Source organism: Zootermopsis nevadensis, unplaced genomic scaffold, assembly GCF_977971745.1.
Source record: "Zootermopsis nevadensis isolate Lab colony 2312 unplaced genomic scaffold, Znev_1.0 Znev_ptg000025l, whole genome shotgun sequence".
Taxonomy (NCBI): domain Eukaryota; kingdom Metazoa; phylum Arthropoda; class Insecta; order Blattodea; family Termopsidae; genus Zootermopsis; species Zootermopsis nevadensis.
This window is the reverse complement of record NW_028259157.1, coordinates 4332675-4352287: the sequence shown is the minus strand read 5'-3', so window position 1 is coordinate 4352287 and position 19613 is coordinate 4332675. Positions and strand designations below refer to the sequence as shown.

At 37.2% G+C, this 19613-nt stretch overlaps 1 protein-coding gene across 5 annotated transcripts in view; it reads left to right on the top strand.

Annotated features, from left to right (window-relative positions):
• The window catches only part of cher (filamin A protein cher), a 144440-nt gene that overhangs the window by 29827 nt on the left and 95000 nt on the right, over nucleotides 1-19613 (top strand). For 3 of the 5 annotated variants that reach the window (XM_022060777.2, XM_022060776.2, XM_022060780.2), the window contains exons 3-12: nucleotides 7638-7785; nucleotides 8656-8765; nucleotides 9491-9588; nucleotides 11145-11272; nucleotides 12319-12333; nucleotides 14783-14921; nucleotides 15996-16236; nucleotides 16678-16878; nucleotides 18066-18203; nucleotides 19020-19277. In XM_022060777.2, coding sequence (XP_021916469.1) covers nucleotides 7638-7785; nucleotides 8656-8765; nucleotides 9491-9588; nucleotides 11145-11272; nucleotides 12319-12333; nucleotides 14783-14921; nucleotides 15996-16236; nucleotides 16678-16878; nucleotides 18066-18203; nucleotides 19020-19277 — 1476 coding nt within the window. The remainder of the gene's footprint in view (nucleotides 1-7637; nucleotides 7786-8655; nucleotides 8766-9490; nucleotides 9589-11144; nucleotides 11273-12318; nucleotides 12334-14782; nucleotides 14922-15995; nucleotides 16237-16677; nucleotides 16879-18065; nucleotides 18204-19019; nucleotides 19278-19613) is intronic. The other 2 variants (XM_022060779.2, XM_087355774.1) reach the window with 1 other exon arrangement.

Genomic DNA, 19613 nt, shown 5'->3' with positions numbered 1-19613 from the left:
TGTTATGTGAATTCCTTGTTTCTTCGTTAGATTCTGTATTACCCGGCCCATCTCATCACAGTTGATTACCGAACCAGTATTAGGTGGAGGTTATATCATATATGACATTCTTGAAAATGGCTGTCTCTGGGTTCTTTCGCCGTGTAGTCTGGTAGAAATTTACCGACGTCACAGAGGTGCTTTCTGCATCCATTATCCTCTGAAACGTCAGCTAACTTCTACCAGACTACACGGTGCAGTAACCCAGAAGACGACTATCTTCATACTCGCCGCCGTGAGAACCTCGAATCACATGTTATTTATTGGTGGTTATTCACTTCTTGCATAGCTCCTTTGTATGGCTGTAGGAATTTTCTCACCGCTGAAAGTCCCTCTCAAGTTGTTAGAACCGGAAAATTAGCACAGTCGAAATCACTGATCAAGTTCAATTCGAATTTTTTCTCAGTTTTATATAGCGTAGGTATTTTGAGTATATAAAATCAAGCAATATGCCAATATGCCATTAAGTGTAACCAGTTTGCGAGGTTCGTCGTCTTCCGGTTTCGGTTACGTCAAGTGATTTTGACGTTATGAAACGTCACTGGATGAAATTCTAAATAATTTATTTATTGGGCAGATACATATAGTTTATGCATAAGGAATTTTGTGGTACCTGTATTAAGGTAAGGTATTTATTCTTCAGTCTTAAAATAAATCCTGTATTGGTATTTGATTATGCTTACAGTATGCCACTGGGTAAAGAAACATTAAACATTGGGTTGTGCTGCCAATAAGTCAGCGGTACATAATCACAGAAACTGACACAGCTTAGTAAGAAATGAGTATCAAGAACGCGTAAAACTGGCCGGTGGAACCAGACTACTCTGGAGTCTCTGAGGAATGTAGTGTCTTGTGCTGAGGAGCACGAATTAAACCTGAATCGGCAGGTCTGGTAACCGTTCCGCTGGCAAAACACTTGTATGTATAGGATTGCTAGATAACTTGAGTTAGTTCTCAGGGACAACACGGTCTCCTTTTAGACTCTGTTTAATTAAAAATACAATATAAAATTAATCCCTGAATTCGACAACGTGATCTTTGGTCTTCTGTATCTGTTACCTTCAGCCTTCCTTCTGATGGCTGTCTTCTGGGTTGTTGAGCCGTGTGGTCTGGTAGACGTTTACCGACGTTTCAGAGGTACTTATTGCCCCCCATTTGGGCAATGAGGAGGAAATGTGAAGTAAAGATGAAATGGGTAGCTGTGAACGAAATTATACTTTGGAATTATGCGAACGTTGTGTTAAACTGCATTTCATTGTGTTTTTTCTACTACTATGCGTTCATTTTATGCATTTTTATCTGGGGAACTCTCCTGTAATATATTCATCTCGTCGTCCAGATGTAGGAACTCCATTTCAAAAAAGAGTACTCCAAATAGGAGCCAAGTGATGACGTTGCTTTGTTTCCATGGGTAGGCGTTGTACAGGTTTGGACACATTTCGTTGCTTTCAGTCTCTGCAGTTTCTCGTTACACCGTTTATATTTACAAATTTCTGAAGCTAAAGCCATGCTTTCAGTTTCAGCTGTGTGTAACTTAAGAAGAATGAACTCTTTGTTATAATACAATATTGACGATGTCACGTGATCCACTTTTACCGCGCTATTTTTAAGATCGCTAACGCAACCGACTCCGAAATCTCAAGGGCGGCTGCTTGCTGATGCTGTGGTTCCCGTGGGGGGGGGGAGGGGGGGGAAAGGTAGGAATTGTACCTGTGCGGAACAGTTGTCCTTCACATGAAATGGTGTCTTCATCCTAACCTAATTTCATATTGCAGCAGTGTGCAACCAAACCGTTTGGTTGGCCACTAGTGTAAATTCAGAAAACTTGACAGTACTTGGCGATCTTTACTGTTGTTAGTTAACCTTTGGCCCAAAGTACACAGTGAGAATGTATTCTTGTTACAGAATATTTGTGCCAAGAAACTGTGTATAATTTGAATCATGCCCAGAGCCATATTGGCTATCCCATACTTGTCTGACCGTTCGACGGTCATGATGTTTCATCGCCGAAACGATTCCACGGATATTTTGAAGTTGTCGATGTTCTGGGTTGTGACGCCGTGTGGACTTACAAGATTCACTTCGGTCCTAAAGATGGAAACAGTACGTTTCTCCGAAACGTTGGTATCTACCTGCAAGTCCACACGGATGTTTGGCTATAGGGCCTGAGGAAAGCCACGAAAAACCTCAGTTCGGAGAAAGCCGGTCTCCGGGTCGAGGACCTCCCGAATACGAGGCGATAGTTGTGTACACTCTGCCGCTACTTTCGGTGTATTTGCTTCCACGTCCCTTCTCAGTCATAATCCTATAGTTATCCTCACTGATCTCGTTTTATTTCATCAGTCGACACGGAATAGTCTAGTAACCAACCACGACAAGCAGACAACCGCGCCGCGTTTGTGCTGTGGTGACTGAGATGTGGAATCTAGTGAAGTTGGTCACGGGAGAGGGAGGGGTAATTTACTTAAGTCTCGTTTTATTACGGTCAGCGTTCCAAAAAAGGTCTAGGAGCTGATTTAATGCGAGCGATGAAACATCAGAACAACCATGTTAGAATGTCATTGAGCAACATAGCCTGATGCCCGGCAATGAAACAAAATGACGTTATCACAAAGGTGAGGTTTCTTAAACCCAAGAAAATATATTCATATTTGCAGCACTTCAGACTACGCTGTTAATGCCATGAACATGTGTTTCTAAACGTTTTGCACTTGGCACAAGAAAATAGTTAAGCCTACTATCTCACAACGTAAAAGGATACACAATTAAAATTTTACAAAGGAATATCCGCTCCTGTTTTGTTACATGGATGTGAGAATTGGGCATTTCAACAGAGCAGGGGGGAAAAATCAAACGACCGAAATTAAATTTCTAAGAAACGTTGCTGGTCGCACCCTACGAGATGAAATAATCTCGCCATTAGAAATGAACTACGGATATTCTGTAGGCGTGTAGGGGAGTGATTCGCAGACTGGAAACAGATGGACATGAATGAATTTACCCCGAGCAAGCTATGACTTGCAAATCTGTTTGGCGCAGAGTCGTGGAACAGCCTAGGAGAGGATGGTAGAGTGACTGCAGATTCATACATGATCGGAACAGACCTAGACGACGACGACGTCTCATGGCGTATCAGGTCACGGTGTGTTACAATGTTCTGTGTCCACGAGCGCGCACTCGCGTTATGTATGCATAGAAGAGGCGAAGGTTTACCGTCACTGTCTGGCTCTTCTTCAAACAGAGGAAGCATGAATTCCCTCCGGTCTTGGTTCGATGGCTGTGCGCACGGATAGATCTGCAATTCGCAAAGTAGGCTAATTAAAAAGGTGTTGGTTCCCAAACGAAATACAGCAATTCAATGACGTAAGAATCAACATTTATATTCTGAAAGACGTGGACTATGATGCAGTTTCCACACCCTGTTGCCTGCTATTAAACCTTGCAGTTCACTGAAAGCGAACAGGTCAAATCTCCTTCGTTCGAGAAGAGGTCTTTGAGCAGAGCCTCTCTGCAAACTGCTACTGTAATATGGTGCAGGAAAAACAATGCCATTTATGGCGAAGTAAGTACTGGAAGTAGGACATGCCGTGAAAGTGAGCCATGCTTGGCCTTGTATGGGAGATAACATGACTTAAGTGCGAAACGTGAGAAACTCACTGGGGCTGCTAGTCATTGAAACCTCTATTTTGGGGCAATGTCATGCATATTTCGAATTAGTGGTTCTTGGTTTGGTTCAGTTGCCGGTGATAGTTTAATTAGTGGGTTATGTAGTGTCAAATCCTAAGATAGTGCAGTGCCTAGTGAAATTTAGATTGGAGGGGATGTAGGATGCGATTGTAGCTGTGGCGAACGCTCCTGTCCAGAAGTGTTCCGCCAGACAGATAAAACTGGAGGAATGTAAAAGACGTGTTGTGCCATGTAACACAACAGGGCCGTAATGATAATAATATACATTAGGCATTAAAACAACAGAAAACTGGTACACACACTTACCTAAGTCGCTATGTGAACATGAAGATATAATAGTTCTGTGAAATTAAGTAGTACAGATGGGGAAATTATGGCAAGTAGGCCAGACGTAATAATTAAAAACAGGAACGGTAAAATATGTTTGCTGACAGGTGTATTAATACCATTGGATAGGAATGCACTACAGAAGGAGTCCGAAAATACATTAAAATGTAAAAATCTATGTATGGAAATTCAGAGAATGCGAAACGAAATCGTCATACTAGTAACCACAGGAATTATTAAGCAAAGGACTAAATAAAAGTCTGGAAATGATACCAGGAAAGAAGATGGCTGTCTGCTGGGTTGTAGCTCCGTCTAGTCTGGTAGATGTTTACCAGTATTTCGGAGGTCTTCTCTTTCTCCATCATCAGGGTGATGACTTCTGCCAGGCTACACGGCGCTGCTACCCAGAAGACAGCCATCTTCGTACGCACCGTCGTGCGAACCTCAAATCCTACTTCATAGCAGGAAAGCATTCAATAGATTGTGTTTAGGAAAACGCAGTAGGGACATTACACATAATAGGGAAAATGCTACAGGAACTTGAAGCGTGGGTGGTGGGGTTCGCCATTGGTTGAAGAGGAAAAGTACCAGGAAAACTGTGAAAAGAGAAGTAACTTTAGGACACCTGGAGAGTTGTGTGGTGAGATTATTGGGGAGATTTATTCGTATTGCATTTCCACACGACGTGGCATCAAGATCAGGATTCACCACTGGTAGTGAAGGTAAATCTCCACAGATTTAAACTTCGACACTAAATGAAGGTGAAAGGCCAGCTTCATTCTCCGGCCACTTACCCCAAGGGAAGGAGCCTTCGTTACTCACCTATTGGACCACAGAGCGGTCTATACAGATGGCGCAAAATTAATTATCCCATTTGAAATACCTACATATTTAATCTGTTCCTTTTGTTTTTTCGGAAATAAAGTAGAGGCTTCAGAAATTATGAACCCGTAAAACAGTCGTGACCCTGAAACGCCTTCGACTCAGAAGTTACGTGGCGGGATTTACGTACAACATAGCTCAATGAGGGTTTTATAGAAGCAACATTTTGTACAGCACTGAAAATATAACCACCACGTTAATTGAAATTTGTGTTTGTCTGGTTAGGTCTTTCCAGATCACTACTAGCCTATATCCTTCCAAATTTATGATTAATTATACTCTTTTTCTGCAAGTCTTTCGCAATAAACTGATACAATATGTATATTTCTGAAGCTGAAACTTTACAGAGGAGAATTTAAAGTGAAGAATTCGTGCTCTTCGCATGTTTGTATCTGTTTTTATGTGCACGCGTGCAGTTTTTGTGCTTGCACGTGTGGTAGATGCAACCAGTGAGCACGTTTTATGTCTGTGCACGTACATGTGTTTTTGTTCGTGTCTGTGTAATATAGGCTTCCGACTAATTGTATGCACGCAGGAAATGCTTTTTACTACGCGTAAATCAAACCTCGAAAGATACACCGGGGATTGCAGCCCCTTCCCCAGATCACTGGGTCTTTTGGTCCGGAAGCTATAGTTTTATTTTGTTTTGTGTGTACAAATAAAAACCTGGTGTGCATAAAATCAGTTACCCCGGAGTGTGATAAAGTGAAACAGTGCCCTAATCAGTGTCTACCATCAAACAAATGCAGGATTTTCACTGACTGTAATGATGGGCGATTGGAACCAAGACTGTGCAGATCGGTTCGTTTCCATTTCGTGGTTTGATGTCTCTCGACCGATCTTGAGAGCTTCGCGTTTGTACGCTTGTAGGTCTCGGATGTTGGAGAAGAAGACATGTATAATTAGAAACCAAAGTTATCTAAGTTTGATATCCGACGTTAGCTTTTATTGATTATTATTTTTTAAAACTGAGAGGTCAAGCGACATTGTATTTATTAATCAGTTTGCAACATAAAGTCAAGGCCCTCTGAGGTGGTTGTAATCTGAACAATCAGTTTCCGATAAAAAGATTAATTGGTAGGTAGTTCCTAAACGTGTCCACAGAATATATCATAATCTACTCTCTGGAAATACTTAAGTGTCTCGAGCGAAACCATTTCCCATCAGTGATTAGTGCGGGGACAGAGGTTCAATTTCGTTACCTCCAAACCAATGCAAAATTCCCGTTACCGCAGGATTCTCCTAGAATAAAAGGATGCAGACGCATTTTCAAGATTAACCACTGAAGTAGGTTTGAGATCCATTTTTTTTGCATGGGGGAAAATATTTACCGTTATTCATATATTAGTATTGTTAGTGCTTCTTCATAAATGGGACATCGTAATTTCGGACTCTGGGCTGGAGACCGGCAACTCTGGCGAAGGTTTCTTCTTGTGGTTTTCCTGTGCTGATAAAAAAAATTGTACCAACTAACTCCATGGAACAGAGTCCTTCTTGATAAGTTCGACTTGTCAAGAATTACCCCACATTGTATGGAACCGTTCGTTACCATATTCACAAGAGCCTGAACACAAGTCTCTGTCGTGAGCCAGATGGTTCCAGTCCATACCCCAAAACCTGATTTTTCAAGATCCATTTTAATATCATCTTCACCTATGCCTGGGTCTTCTGAGGGCCCTCCTCCCATCAAATCTTCCATCCAGAATTTTGCACGCATTTCTTATCTCTGTGCACGCTACATGCTCCACCCATCACATTCCTGCATATGATCATTCTGATATTTGTCAAAGAGTACACAATTTTAATGATGGTCCACCTTTGGAAACTTTTTCCAGTCTCAGCCTCCTGTCAATGTATCATCCAAATATTGTCCTAATCATCTCATTGTCAAACACCTTCAATTGGCCACCCCCGCACCACATAATGTGAGAGATCAGATTTCACACCCGCACAAAGCAACTCTTTGTTTTTATAGGGCAGATGGGAAACAAATGATTCTGAACTGCATGGTAGCGAGCATTTCCTGAATTTAATCTGATTGTAATTTCAGCATGAATGCAATTCCGATCTGTTAATGTCTTTCTAAAGTATTTGAACTTTGCAATATTTTCAAAGGATTAAGTAGCTGCCCTTATATATAGATTTTGTCGTTGTTTAGTGATGAGATGTGAATATGTTTCTAGTTTCCTCTGCATCTATTGCCAGACCAACTTACTAGCATCTGATCAAGCTTCTAAGTTTCTCTCTGTCATATTTATGTTTTCACCCAGTAAATTAACAGTATAAGCTTCTATCTTTATTTTCTTGGACCTTCCTGGTTACATATTCTAAAGCAAAGTTGTTTATTTATTTATTTATTTATTTCGTATCCAAATACACACCATTCAAAGTAGAAATCATTAAATAGAGTAATATTAATAACATAGAATCTAAGATTGGGCAAGCCAGGAGGTGATCCATTGTCTGTGTTTAAAGCAAAGTTAATAAGTCCGGATATAGTACCAGTACCTTAAAATAGACAAAATTGTTTCCATGTTCTTAGTTCATCATTCACAACCATCCTGCCATTTGATGCTACGTAATGTGTATATTTCGTTAAATAAATAAAAACATAAAAATATGTATAATGAATTGAAACATAATTTGATTTTTGCTTAGCTCTATGTGGATTTACATTTAATGTCGTGCATTTCATATTTCAGATTCAACAGATATTGTGGACTGCAAGTTAAAACTAATCCTTGGCCTGATATGGACTCTTATACTTCATTATTCCATTTCTATGCCCATGTGGGAGGGAGAAGATGAACCTCCATATGGTGAAGGAAAGGGTCCTACACCCAAACAGAGGTGGTTATTGTTAGAATTTTTAAGCCATTTCTATTATAGATATGCTTCTGTAGAGTGATAATGTTATGGAACGTTTATAGCCTTAAAACGATATAATTTGATGCTTTGAATCCCAATAAGTAAAGCTGTCCCGCTACACACCATGTAGGCGCTTGGGGGGAGTTGAGGTATAGCTCCTACTCTTTCTTGACCTCGGCACTAGATGGGGGTGAGTGGTCAGCATCACGCCCTGGCCGTGCTTTACCCCCGGGAAAGGACCCCGGTACCCATTGTAGAGGAGGCTGGGTGGGCCCCAGAGCCGGTCTGGACGCAGAGGCTAGAGGAAAAATCCTCTGCCCTGTCGGGGATCGAACCCCGATCGCCCAGCCCATAGCTAGTCACTATACTGACTGAGCTATCCCGGCTCTTGCTTTGAATCCCAATGGTAACTTTTTATCACACATGCTTCAACAATTAATAACTCTTCTTTTTGTGTTTATTGGTTTTGTATGAATCACTGCAGACAGGTGTTCCTAACTTAACATTAACTAGCTGATCTTTGTAATGATGAAGTGTTATATTTTCTTTGAAGTATGACTAAATCTATAAATATTTAGATGATCTGTGGCGTCAAAGGGTTAATGTGATTTTGGAATGAAAAATTGGAGGAAATTATTTCTGATGAAATGAAGTTTTTGTAATGACTAATGTTTTCTATATAGGAACACATTTCAGAACATTTGGGTAAATTAAAGAAATTAAAAAGAAAGAGAAGCAGATAAAAGATGAGCATGATGCAGAGTGGCATGTAAGGATCAGAGAAACTGTGATTTTATAAAATAATGAGAGATTAAGATAATAAGTGTTGTTTAAATGTTATTGTGTGTTTAGATTACTACATTGGATCCAAAGCAAAGTTCCGGATCTTCCCATTACAAACTTCACATCAGACTGGAATGATGGCAAAGCTGTTGGAGCATTGGTTGATGCTGTTGCACCAGGTATGAGATGGTTCTCTGTTTGTACCTCTCGCATTGCAAGCAATTCTGTAGTTACAGTTCCAGCAACATGCACTGCATGATCCTTCAATAAATTTGACACCATTTTTTCAACTCTGTAGCTGCATATGCTTTCTGCTTGTTCAGTAGGAGCTTGGTTATTCACTTTGAAGGGGGCGTTTAATCAGCGATTGCAAATATTTAAATTTTTGCTTGTAACAATACTGATAGAAGAGTTCTGTTGCAAGAAACAATGTATAATCATATTTTTACCAACTTCCCACAGGGAAATAATTGTTATTTTGTGTTAGAGATTTCCTTTATGTTGATTTGCATAGAAATGGTGCACATGCTTTTATGGAATATTTATCAGGCAGGTGCATAAGTGTGTGCTTTCTGCTAGGCTGATGTGGCCTGTTCTTCTTTATAATACAGTTTTATGCGTAATTGGAAATTTAATTACTGGTACACATGCTTAAGGTTTTTGATTTTATTTTTATGCTATTGCTTCATTAACCTTTTGGTTTGGAATTTAGAAGTCGCATCACTCAGGTCAGCCTCATGATCGTTACTGAGCTACTAGGTGATTATTTCTCTGGAGTGAATGTTTTACCAAGTTAACTGAAAATAGAGATGGAAGAAATGCAGTTTGTTCACTGATGTCCAAGTTTGATTTCCTAATTAATTTTTGTTTATTTTGAGTTAACACTTTGTTTAATCTTTGATAGGGCTTTGCCCAGATTGGCAAGACTGGAATCCAAAAGACTCTGTCCAAAATGCATCAGAGGCCATGGGTCTGGCAGATGATTGGTTGAACGTTAGACAGGTGAGGAATGAGATATCCCGAACCTTACAAACTCCTGCTGAAGAAGTTTATAGTTAGATTAATATTATACTTCTTTTCTCTTAATTATGCATTTTCTTTTATCCACACCCATAATTGTGACTTCTGTACACAGACTTAAAATCAGTATGTATTTCAATGTGTGTATCTGTAGTGCACTGCCTATTATTTCCATGTAATTTCTTTAGTTTTACTGCGTGTATAATAATATTGGAGGGTAATTATAAAACATACTTCATTGGATAACATGCAGCAGGATGGGAAATTTAAACTTTTTTATACTTATGAGGAAATTAATCTGGAATGGACTGAAATAGAATGCTTGTTCATTGTTAGCATGTTTTACATAGCACTGGTACACAGTTTTGTGTGTACATATTTGTATGATCTATTACAGTAGGTCCTCATGTTGGCACTTCTGTTTTATAAATTGCAGATGTAAACCAGTATTTTAGGTCAGCTATCTTAAAAAATCTCTTGAGTAGAAGGAAGATTGAATCAGGTCACTGAATTTTGTGAACAGTACAATTTGCAATGGAAAATTTAAGTTACTGAGTCTTAGAGTTGGAGTTCTTAATATTCGGTCTTAAAATTTTATGCATTAGACATGCCATTTGTATTCAGATCTTAAGCTTGAAATTCTGCTGTGGTGTGTGTTTGTCAGCTTTACTCCATTGAATGAAGTCATACAGTCTGTTCTTTTCTTATAGATCCTTTCACAGGCCAGAGATAAATTGTGGGGATTACTTTAATTTTGGTTATGTGTGATGAATGAACATAAAAAATATGTGAAAAAGTACATTAAAAACCATCAGCAGATTTTGTTAAACCCAAATATGAAGTTGTGAATCTGCAACAATCTGGTTTTTTGGGTCGTAAAAAGCACTGCTGCTGTTGAAATAGAAAATTCTCAGTTTAAAGTGCAGGTGTGTTTTGTGTTTTAAAAGACCAAAATTTTCTTTTTATGCATCTGACTTAATATTATTGAGACAATATTTCTGACTTCATTACTGTATCTATTTACAGTATCCATCGAATAAAATAAGTACATTTTGAATTCATACTTAATGTGTATAATAATGCTGACAGAAGAGATTTTATTGTAACAGTAGTATGTGTACCATAGGTTGAGAAACGCTGGTTTAGAATATACCATTACGAATGCACAAGAGAATGAAGAAGAACCAGAAGTGAATGGCCTGATTCAGATACATTAGTGGATTTTAGGGATGAGGAATTAGTGATTGAACTGGCTTAGAATAGGATCCATAGTTTGGCTTTTGTTGTGGATGAACCAATGGGTTCCATAATAGGTACAGTATTTAGTTTTGTGATGTGAAGAGTTCTGCAAAAATTATATGAGGATCAACAGTGAATTTAAAGTTGAAAAGTATATTCAATTCACTTTATTTTACAGACTTGTAGGCTTCCTTGAAACCTCCATTTCATTTGAAATCCTACAATTCAACCATCTGTTTGTGTGTAATTAATTTAGATTCATACTTCATTCAGGAGCTTTTATATGCTTTGGTTTTTAGTTAATCAAACCAGAAGAAATGGTGAATCCAAACATGGATGAAATGTCAATGATGACATACCTTTCTCAGTATCCAAGTGCAAAGTTGAAGCCTGGAGCACCCTTGCGACCTCGCACTAACCCCAACAGGTAAACTTTTAGTCCACATGTATGCTCTGAATTGTAATATTAATCTTATTTGGCATTACATAAACATGATAAAAGTTATGTAGGGGGAAGCATATTGTAAATAGGGGCTATTTGAGGAAGGTAATTATGTACAAGTTTCTAGTAATGCCATGTCCTCTTTTAATAGCCTCTGAAATTGTAAAATCAATGTAGTTCTGTCATATTTATGTATTGCAACATTGCTTTAATTACTGTTATACATTTACAGTCCCCTTTCCAGTTCTTTTTTATGATGACACCATTACTTATGTTTCAGATACTTTTTTATAATTTACATTGGTTGAATGTAAGACTGATTAGTATTATTTTATAACCAGTTATCAACTATACAAGGGTTTCGATGTTAACATTGTTGTGGATAGTAGTCACATACTGATAAAAAGATCTTCCATTTTAAAACTGTCGAGTCCTAAAAGTCAGATACATGAAGTATGAAAATTGTTATTTATAATTTTTGGAATAAATCACCTATGTGCTGGGTGATTTGATGTCTGTAATGGTAAGTGTTTAGATGTCCATTCAAAAGGCACTTGGATAAAATATTAACTGGGCTACCATCTATACTGACTAAAGATTTTTTAAGATTTTCTAAGATTTTCTACAGTGTACTTTTAAATCAGTGAAAACATACATATTATGTACTGAAGAGTCATGTTTTGGGTTAACACACCTTTAATTCACAAGTTTATTTATGTTAATTTGGAATGTCAGGTTTTCAGCATAACTAAATTCCTATCAGATTTGTATTTATGTGAAACACAGTATTTTGAAAATGCTGTGATTTGCAATATCTGTGTAGGTCTTCCCAGTAATGTAATACCACATGATCTTGAGTAAAATAAAATTGTTCCTGGACTTAAACTTTTACCCATGTTAGCACTTACACTGTCAGTGTTGTAATAAAATGTTGGTATTGAAAGAGAACCTTAGTTATTTTCACATAATTTCCATGTTGTTGATACTGAAATATAACTTGCTGTTGTTTCTTTTGCAATCCTGAACTGCAGCATTCCTCCACCTCGGTAAGTCAGCGCATGTTGTTGTGCTTATTGTAGGGATGGTGTGTAGGAACAGCGTCATTTGAATAACAATGTAGTTTCAATAAGTGTATGCAGTCAAGCTATATGTTTTGAACTGCCACTGCTTGACAACAAGAACAGTTGGCATTTCAGCTTTCTACCTTTAATATAAAATTGAATAATTCCCAAAATAAAACTTAATGTCTCAGTTTAATAGGACAGTTGTAAAATTTCTCTACATTGATCTTAACTCTCTTATAAAAACAAAAATGTTTTAAAAATATACTGCAATATAATTGGCAAAATTTGATATGAGTTTCAAAAATACATGATCAGTTGTAAATTAGTATTGAGAATTTATTTACTGCTGTAAAGATTTAGTTTGGATAGAATTTGGTAGGCACAGCTGTTGAGTAGGTACTTGAGACTCTTTCTGTCAGGACAAAGAAACTGGGATGTGAGAGGTCCCTTGACTCCATCTAGTATTCAGATTAAGAATGAATGGTATTTTACCTTCATGCCCTTATACACCTTTCTACCCTATTTAAAACCTCGTGAATCTCATTTGGAAGTGACAAGACGAGATGACGACACCCTGTTTTCTGTGTTCAGATTGGGGGGGGGGGGGGGGGAGATTAGGCTCTGGGATTATCGGGATGAGAAAGGAAGGGACTAAGCAGCATGCATTTTGCCTCATATTTCTACCCTTTCTTTTTTCCTTGCACAATAAATGCTTTATTTGGACTGACTTTATTTAATTCTGTTAAAAGATGTTAGCTGTGGTTCATATGATGTTTTAAAAGCTGCAGAGAATGTATATAGCATATTGAAGTTCTGAAGGACAATCAGAAGTGTGAGAATTAAAACTTTCTTCAAACTGATTTATTAGCAGTTTGATTGCTTCTTACACAGTTTTCATACCTGACGATAAAGTTGATATTTTTCTCTTAAATATTGGCGATCTGTCATGGTTCTTGTAAGGCAGCACTTCAGAATTTTAAGACGTGTTTGTTACAGATTAGTTTTAGGTGTGCATTGTGAAGCCAAATGGAATATGTGAATATGTGTGTGTGTTGTGGAGCCTCAGTGAATAACTTTGTTCCCTGTTTCATTGCTGGTTTCGCATATATGTTGGCTGTTTGAAACTGATGGTCATGAAACAAACATTTTTTTTCTAACACATTGTGCCAAAGTTTAGTTTTCATGCTCACATATATAATGCTTTGTGTAGCAAATATAAATTGCTGTTAGTATAGTCTCTTATATAAAAGACTGATATTGAATGTCCTTTATTCATGAAGTTTTAAATTTGTATCTTTAATACTGAGGTAGAAGAGGTAGTATTTGTGATGGTCAGTAACACGTGATCTGGGTTTATTACTCCGTTCTTGACTCTTGCCTTACTTCTAATCATACAAAATTTCTGTTTGGAATCTAATAGTTTATGTTACCTGAACTGTTTTGTTTGCATGGAAGGGACAGACCATTGTAGTACCTCCAGAGCCAGGTGAAATTTAATTTCAAATCAGTTGGTTAAATCTGCATATCATGAAAATTTGAGTTGCTTTTTGTTTAATTCAAATAGAGTTATCTAATCCAATTTTCTTGGAGAAATTTTGTTTTTTTTACATCATATCATTTAATTAACAATCAAGTGTAATTTAATCTAACAACTAACAGACTTGCCAAACAGCATATGTAATCTGCTGGAAGTTTTGAATTCCTTTCATGAATACTTTCTTCATTGAGTTGAAGGTTGAAAACATAACAATGCTGTTGTAATAGTGTAAAACAAGTGATGACTTTTTTTATGTTTTAATGTGGAACAGACTTGACAGCAGAGACTGAATATGCCCTAAATACTTTTACCATAGCTGCACTGACAGATACAGTGATTCATTCTTACTACCTACCGTTTATGGATTCCCCATATTTCTTTCAGTGACTTGATTTTATTGCTGCAGTTTGAGTTCAAGGTTAAATCTTTCCAGGACAGTATTGAATTATTACTTTAAAACAGTTTATTCTTATCTCTTCCTTAATCCTTCTAAATTTAATTTTTTTATATATGTCTTTTCATAAGAGGTGGTTTGCACCTTGTAGTAATATGGTTCATGGAAAGATTAATTATTTTATCTGTTTTCAAAATGTTTAGTAGAATGATAATATATAGGAAATAATATTTTAGAGATTTCCACTGCAAGAACAAGAACAAGAACTATAACAACAATGTTATGATGATGATGATACTTTCACATTAAAAATGTGATTTCTGTTGCATTTATTATGATGTCTGTGTACATCTTCCTTATATAGGTAATATGTATGTGGGTTCTCCTGGAGTTAGAACTTCTTTGTTTGTCTCTTATTTAACTTTTGATATGTCTAAAATATTTTTGTTATTTTTTGTTATTTGCCACTGAACACACCTATTTCTGTAATGCTGCAATAGGGTACGAGCATATGGTCCTGGAATTGAACCATCTGGCCCTGTGGTTGGAGCACCAGCAAACTTCACTGTTGAAACTTTTTCAGCTGGTAAAGGCAAAATTGATGTCACTGTGGAAAACCCTAATGGACAGCTGGAGCCTGTGAGTGCCTGTGATTAAATATTTTTTGTTTTGTACTCAATTTATTCTTATTTCTTCACCAAGTTGTTCTTTCTGTCACACTCATGTTTCTCACAAAACACCATGTCCTCTCATTTGCATTATATATATAAAGAATCACAATGTCATGCCCTTTTGTATTCACATCACAAATATTTCTATCTGGTATCTCGTTTCAGGTTACAGTGAAAAAGAATAATTGTGGGATGAAATTCATATTTCCCATACTTGGACTATGTGGTACACGATATTATTAGATAAATAGAGAACAGAAAAATTATAGTTTCCGTGTTCTGTTCACTATGTTTTTGGGATAGGCTGACAGAGACTTCAAACATGTAACTTAAAATTTTGATAAAAGGAGTTGAAATGTATTGCCATAATATTTATTCAGTATTTACTTCGGGAGATGTGGGAAATTGTTAATCCAACTGAGAATAAGTTATGTTATAACATGGAGGACATGTCATATCTAGATGCAGGTTGTGGAAGGTTAATATGTGATGAATAAAATGAAGTAAAATAATATGTGAAAGAGAGAAGTTTGTCTTGGAATGTAATTTTGAACATGCCTTTACATCATGAATTAACTTCAGAGTTATAATCAAAAATGTTATACATTCATTAGTCATATAGCTCTGATGTATTGTTCCATCTTAGCACATTTTCAATCCTTGAATTAATAGTCACAGTGGTATAATTTGATTGCTTTGTTTTAAGCATGGCCTATGTTGGGTGTAAGGAATTCTGTGGACTTTGTATTGTATGCCATTTTGTTGTCTGTCACATATTGTGTCAAATTATCAACAGAGTTTACAAAAAGTAATTGCTCTTTGAAAATGTTCTGTTTGTATAAAGTTTTCTGTAAGCAAAGAAAGAATATAGTAAGGAAAGGAAGGTATCAGTATTCCATTCCCATAACAGTTTATAACTAAGTTAATAAGGCACTGGTATTTGGTGACAATTTTAAAACTACTATAATGAGGCTTCCGCTTTAACTGTCTGTAGTTAATGTAGTGTTGATGTTAGTGTTAATACATGCTGATTTACTTTCAGGTTGATATTCGTTTCAATAAGGATCGTAATTTGACGTACAGTGTGTCATATGTTCCTCGTTTGGAAGGGAATCACAAAGTGTCTATAAAATTTGCTGGACGTGAAATACCGAAGTCACCTTATACTGTGTCTGTGGAAGGTCATGCAGGTGATCCAACCAAGGTTACAGCCTCAGGACCTGGTTTGCAGCCTGATGGTGTGATGATAAACCGGCCAACATACTTTGACATATCTACCAAGGGTAGGTAGTATTTGCAATTAAATGAAAGGTTCATGTTTGGCATCAGACATATTTATGATACATGTGTGTAATATTCCTTACGTGTTAGGGCGGTTTTGTTGAGAGTGACTACTGTGAAATAGCAAAGAATGATGATATTAATTCTCCCACAAAGGAGACTAATTTCATGTAGGTGTTATTGCTTTCAACTCCATTTACAGTGGCTTTGTTCCCCGAATTATTTTATGCTGGTTCTGTAGCTTGTGTTTGAAAGAATATTTTAGTCTGTCATGTAAACTGTCACAAGAAAGGACAAAATCAGTTGAAAAAACAAATTTGTCTTCAATTTTGCTTTACATATTTTAGTTTTTAACTTTTTCAGTGAAAATTTGATTTTATAACAATCTAGTAATATTAAGTGTGGGATTGCTAAAATTGTGTTCTGATATATTTTGTTGGCAGATGCTGGCCGTGGCGTTCCAGAAGTAATTATTCTTGACCCATCGGGTCACAAAAACACTGTGCCAGTGAAAGTGCGCCCTATTTCTCAAGATGTGTGGCGGTGTGAATATGTGTCCCCAGCCATTGGTTTGCATTCTGTGAATGTCTTCTTTGCAGGACAACCTATACCCAACAGTCCTTATGGTGTGCGAGTAGCTCCAGGTGTGTTTGATGAATTTATATTGTATTTCGGTGCTAAAATTAGAAACTTTAAGGTCAAACTGAATAAATATTGAGTTGTGAGTGTTGTCACACTTTGTTGGTCATAGTATATTCTCAGATGCTGCATAGCATTTTTTTAATGCCTAATATAAAGTCAATAATTTTTGTATGAAGCATTTTGTTTCGTATAGGTGAAACAAATATCTAGTGAAATAAAAAAATATCTGACTGTGACATTAAGCTTTCACGCCAGTTTTATTAATGGTAATGAAACTGAACTTGGGTGCTTCTACCATATAGAAATCAGTTAGCTGCTGGCTGACCTTTTAGGGGACCATACTGCTTCTATTATCAGTGCTGAACTGTAGACATTGTGACCTTCTCACTTCAGCCCTGATGTTAGAAGCATTATGGTCCCTTGATAGGTTGCCAACAAGCCAACTTCTACATAGTCAGTCACCAAATACAGGTTCAATAAATATATGAAACATTTTACTGTAATGCCTGTGGTGTGATTAGTTGATTAGTTTTGAAACAATAGAATTTGTGTGCAATGAATGAACATTAAGGTTTGTAAGGAATGCAGTTATGCAAAATATGTTTTTTCCATGGAATACATACTACACTACTCTTTCTGTTTCTCTTATGTTTAACAAAATGATGGTAACAAGCATTCACTTTATTAATGCATGGATCAATGCAGCTGGCTTTTTTGTTGAATTATAATATGGAAAGAGTTAATATCATTTGAAATTGATTATTTGATGGTGGTTTAGTTTTTGGCAATATTTGTTGCATTAAATTATATTTTTTGTCACATAATTATTTAAAACTAATTAGTAAAGCACATTGTAGGTGTATACATCGTGATAGAGCATGTCGTAAATCCAGAGCATTCTGTATAATGACTGTTTTGTGTCCCTAATGTACATAACATTTGTGTATTTCCTAATATGGCTGTCTTTTGGGTTGTAGTGCTATGTAGTCTGGTAGAAGTTTGGTGCTACAAGGCACTAGAATCCAGAAGACAGCCATATTTGTACTAACTGCCATGAGAGCCTCAAATTCTGCTGTGTATTTCCAGTTTGTTAACTCTTGCCTACTTGCACATTGGTTGGTGTTGGTCTCATATGCTTTAAGGACATATAATTACTTCTTGGGTTGATTATGCTGTGTTTTGTTGCTAGTATCGGATGCTAAGAAGGTTAGGGCCTCAGGCCGAGGTCTGCAACCCAGTGGAGTGCGAGTTGGTGATGTTGCTGATTTTAAGATTTACACAGAAGGAGCAGGAGAAGGCAGCCCAGAAGTTCGTGTTATTGGACCAGGTACATGCAGAGTGTGTTAAGTTTTGTAAAAGAAGCATTCAGTGTTGTCCAGATTGGTGCATACCATTTTGATGACAATTTCATCAGAAGGCAGCATTTCATGTACAAAGAAATTTTTATGAAGAAACATTCTTTTTTCTGTCACCAACTCATTCATTGAGATGTAGAGTTGCTGATAAAAGATCCTTCACTTTTTATTGTCAAAATAATTTACTTTATTTGTTGACTTATCACTCACCATCAAGAAGTGGGTAAGGTTTGAGAAAGTATATATTGATGTACTAGGATACTATGAAACCATTTAAAACTTTTTTTACTTTGAGTCTAGTCGAGTACCATTTCAATTCTTAAAGCTGTCCCATTATACACCATGTTGATGCTTGGGGGAGGTGGTGTAGCTCCTACTCATTATTAACAGCACTAGGTAGAGGTGAGTGGTCAGGGTCACACCCCGCCTGCGCTTTACTCCTGGGAATGGACCCTGGTACCCACAGGAGGCTGTGTGGGCCCCAGAGCTGGTCTGGTTCAAACTTTATATGTATTTCATTGAAGATAGATCAGATAAAAATGTTATATTGAAACTGATATTGTGTGTGATATATTTGTTTTTCATACTGTAGGCCTTTTTAAAGGCACTTAGTATATATTTATGAACATAAATAAACTTGAATGGACTGTCATCCATTCTTGTTAGCATTACTTGTTAATGCTTAGTCTTTATTGTCAAGTGGTCATATAAGTGACAGAATGAACTGTCTGGCGATGTGATTGGCAGGTCAGTAACATTATGTTTTACATCTTAACTGGCTGGTCTAGGTGGGGTGAATGAACCAGTGAAGGTTCGCAAGGTGGATGGTACAACATATGAAGCAGTCTACCATCCTCGCAAGGAAGGGCGGCATGTTGTGATGGTGACATTTGCTGGGCAGGAGATTCCACGATCACCATTTGATGTAAATGTAGGTCCCTACAAACAGACCAGGATTCGTGCATATGGACCAGGCTTGGCTGGTGGTGTAGTGGGTTACCCTGCACTCTTCACTGTAGAAACAAATGGAGAAACTGGAGCTCTTGGTATGTGGTGTCCTTATTCCCCAGCCTTTTTCTGAATTTTGTACTGCAATATTCTTATTTATTTTTTTCTTTTCCAATCTTTGGTCCTTTATATTTGCCATAAGATTCAAGGTAATGCTCTTTTTTTCAACCATGAACTGGCTCTTGAAAACAGAGGCACTTGATAATACGCTAGGTATGTTGAGAGAATAGACATACAACAGTAAACGCAGTGAACGAGCAACAAGGAAACACAAGACTAATGAGTGATTAAACATTTTGCAGATTTGAGTTTTATTTATGCCATACCATGCTGATGTATGTATAGAACTTTCATTGCTGTGACTGCTTGACATT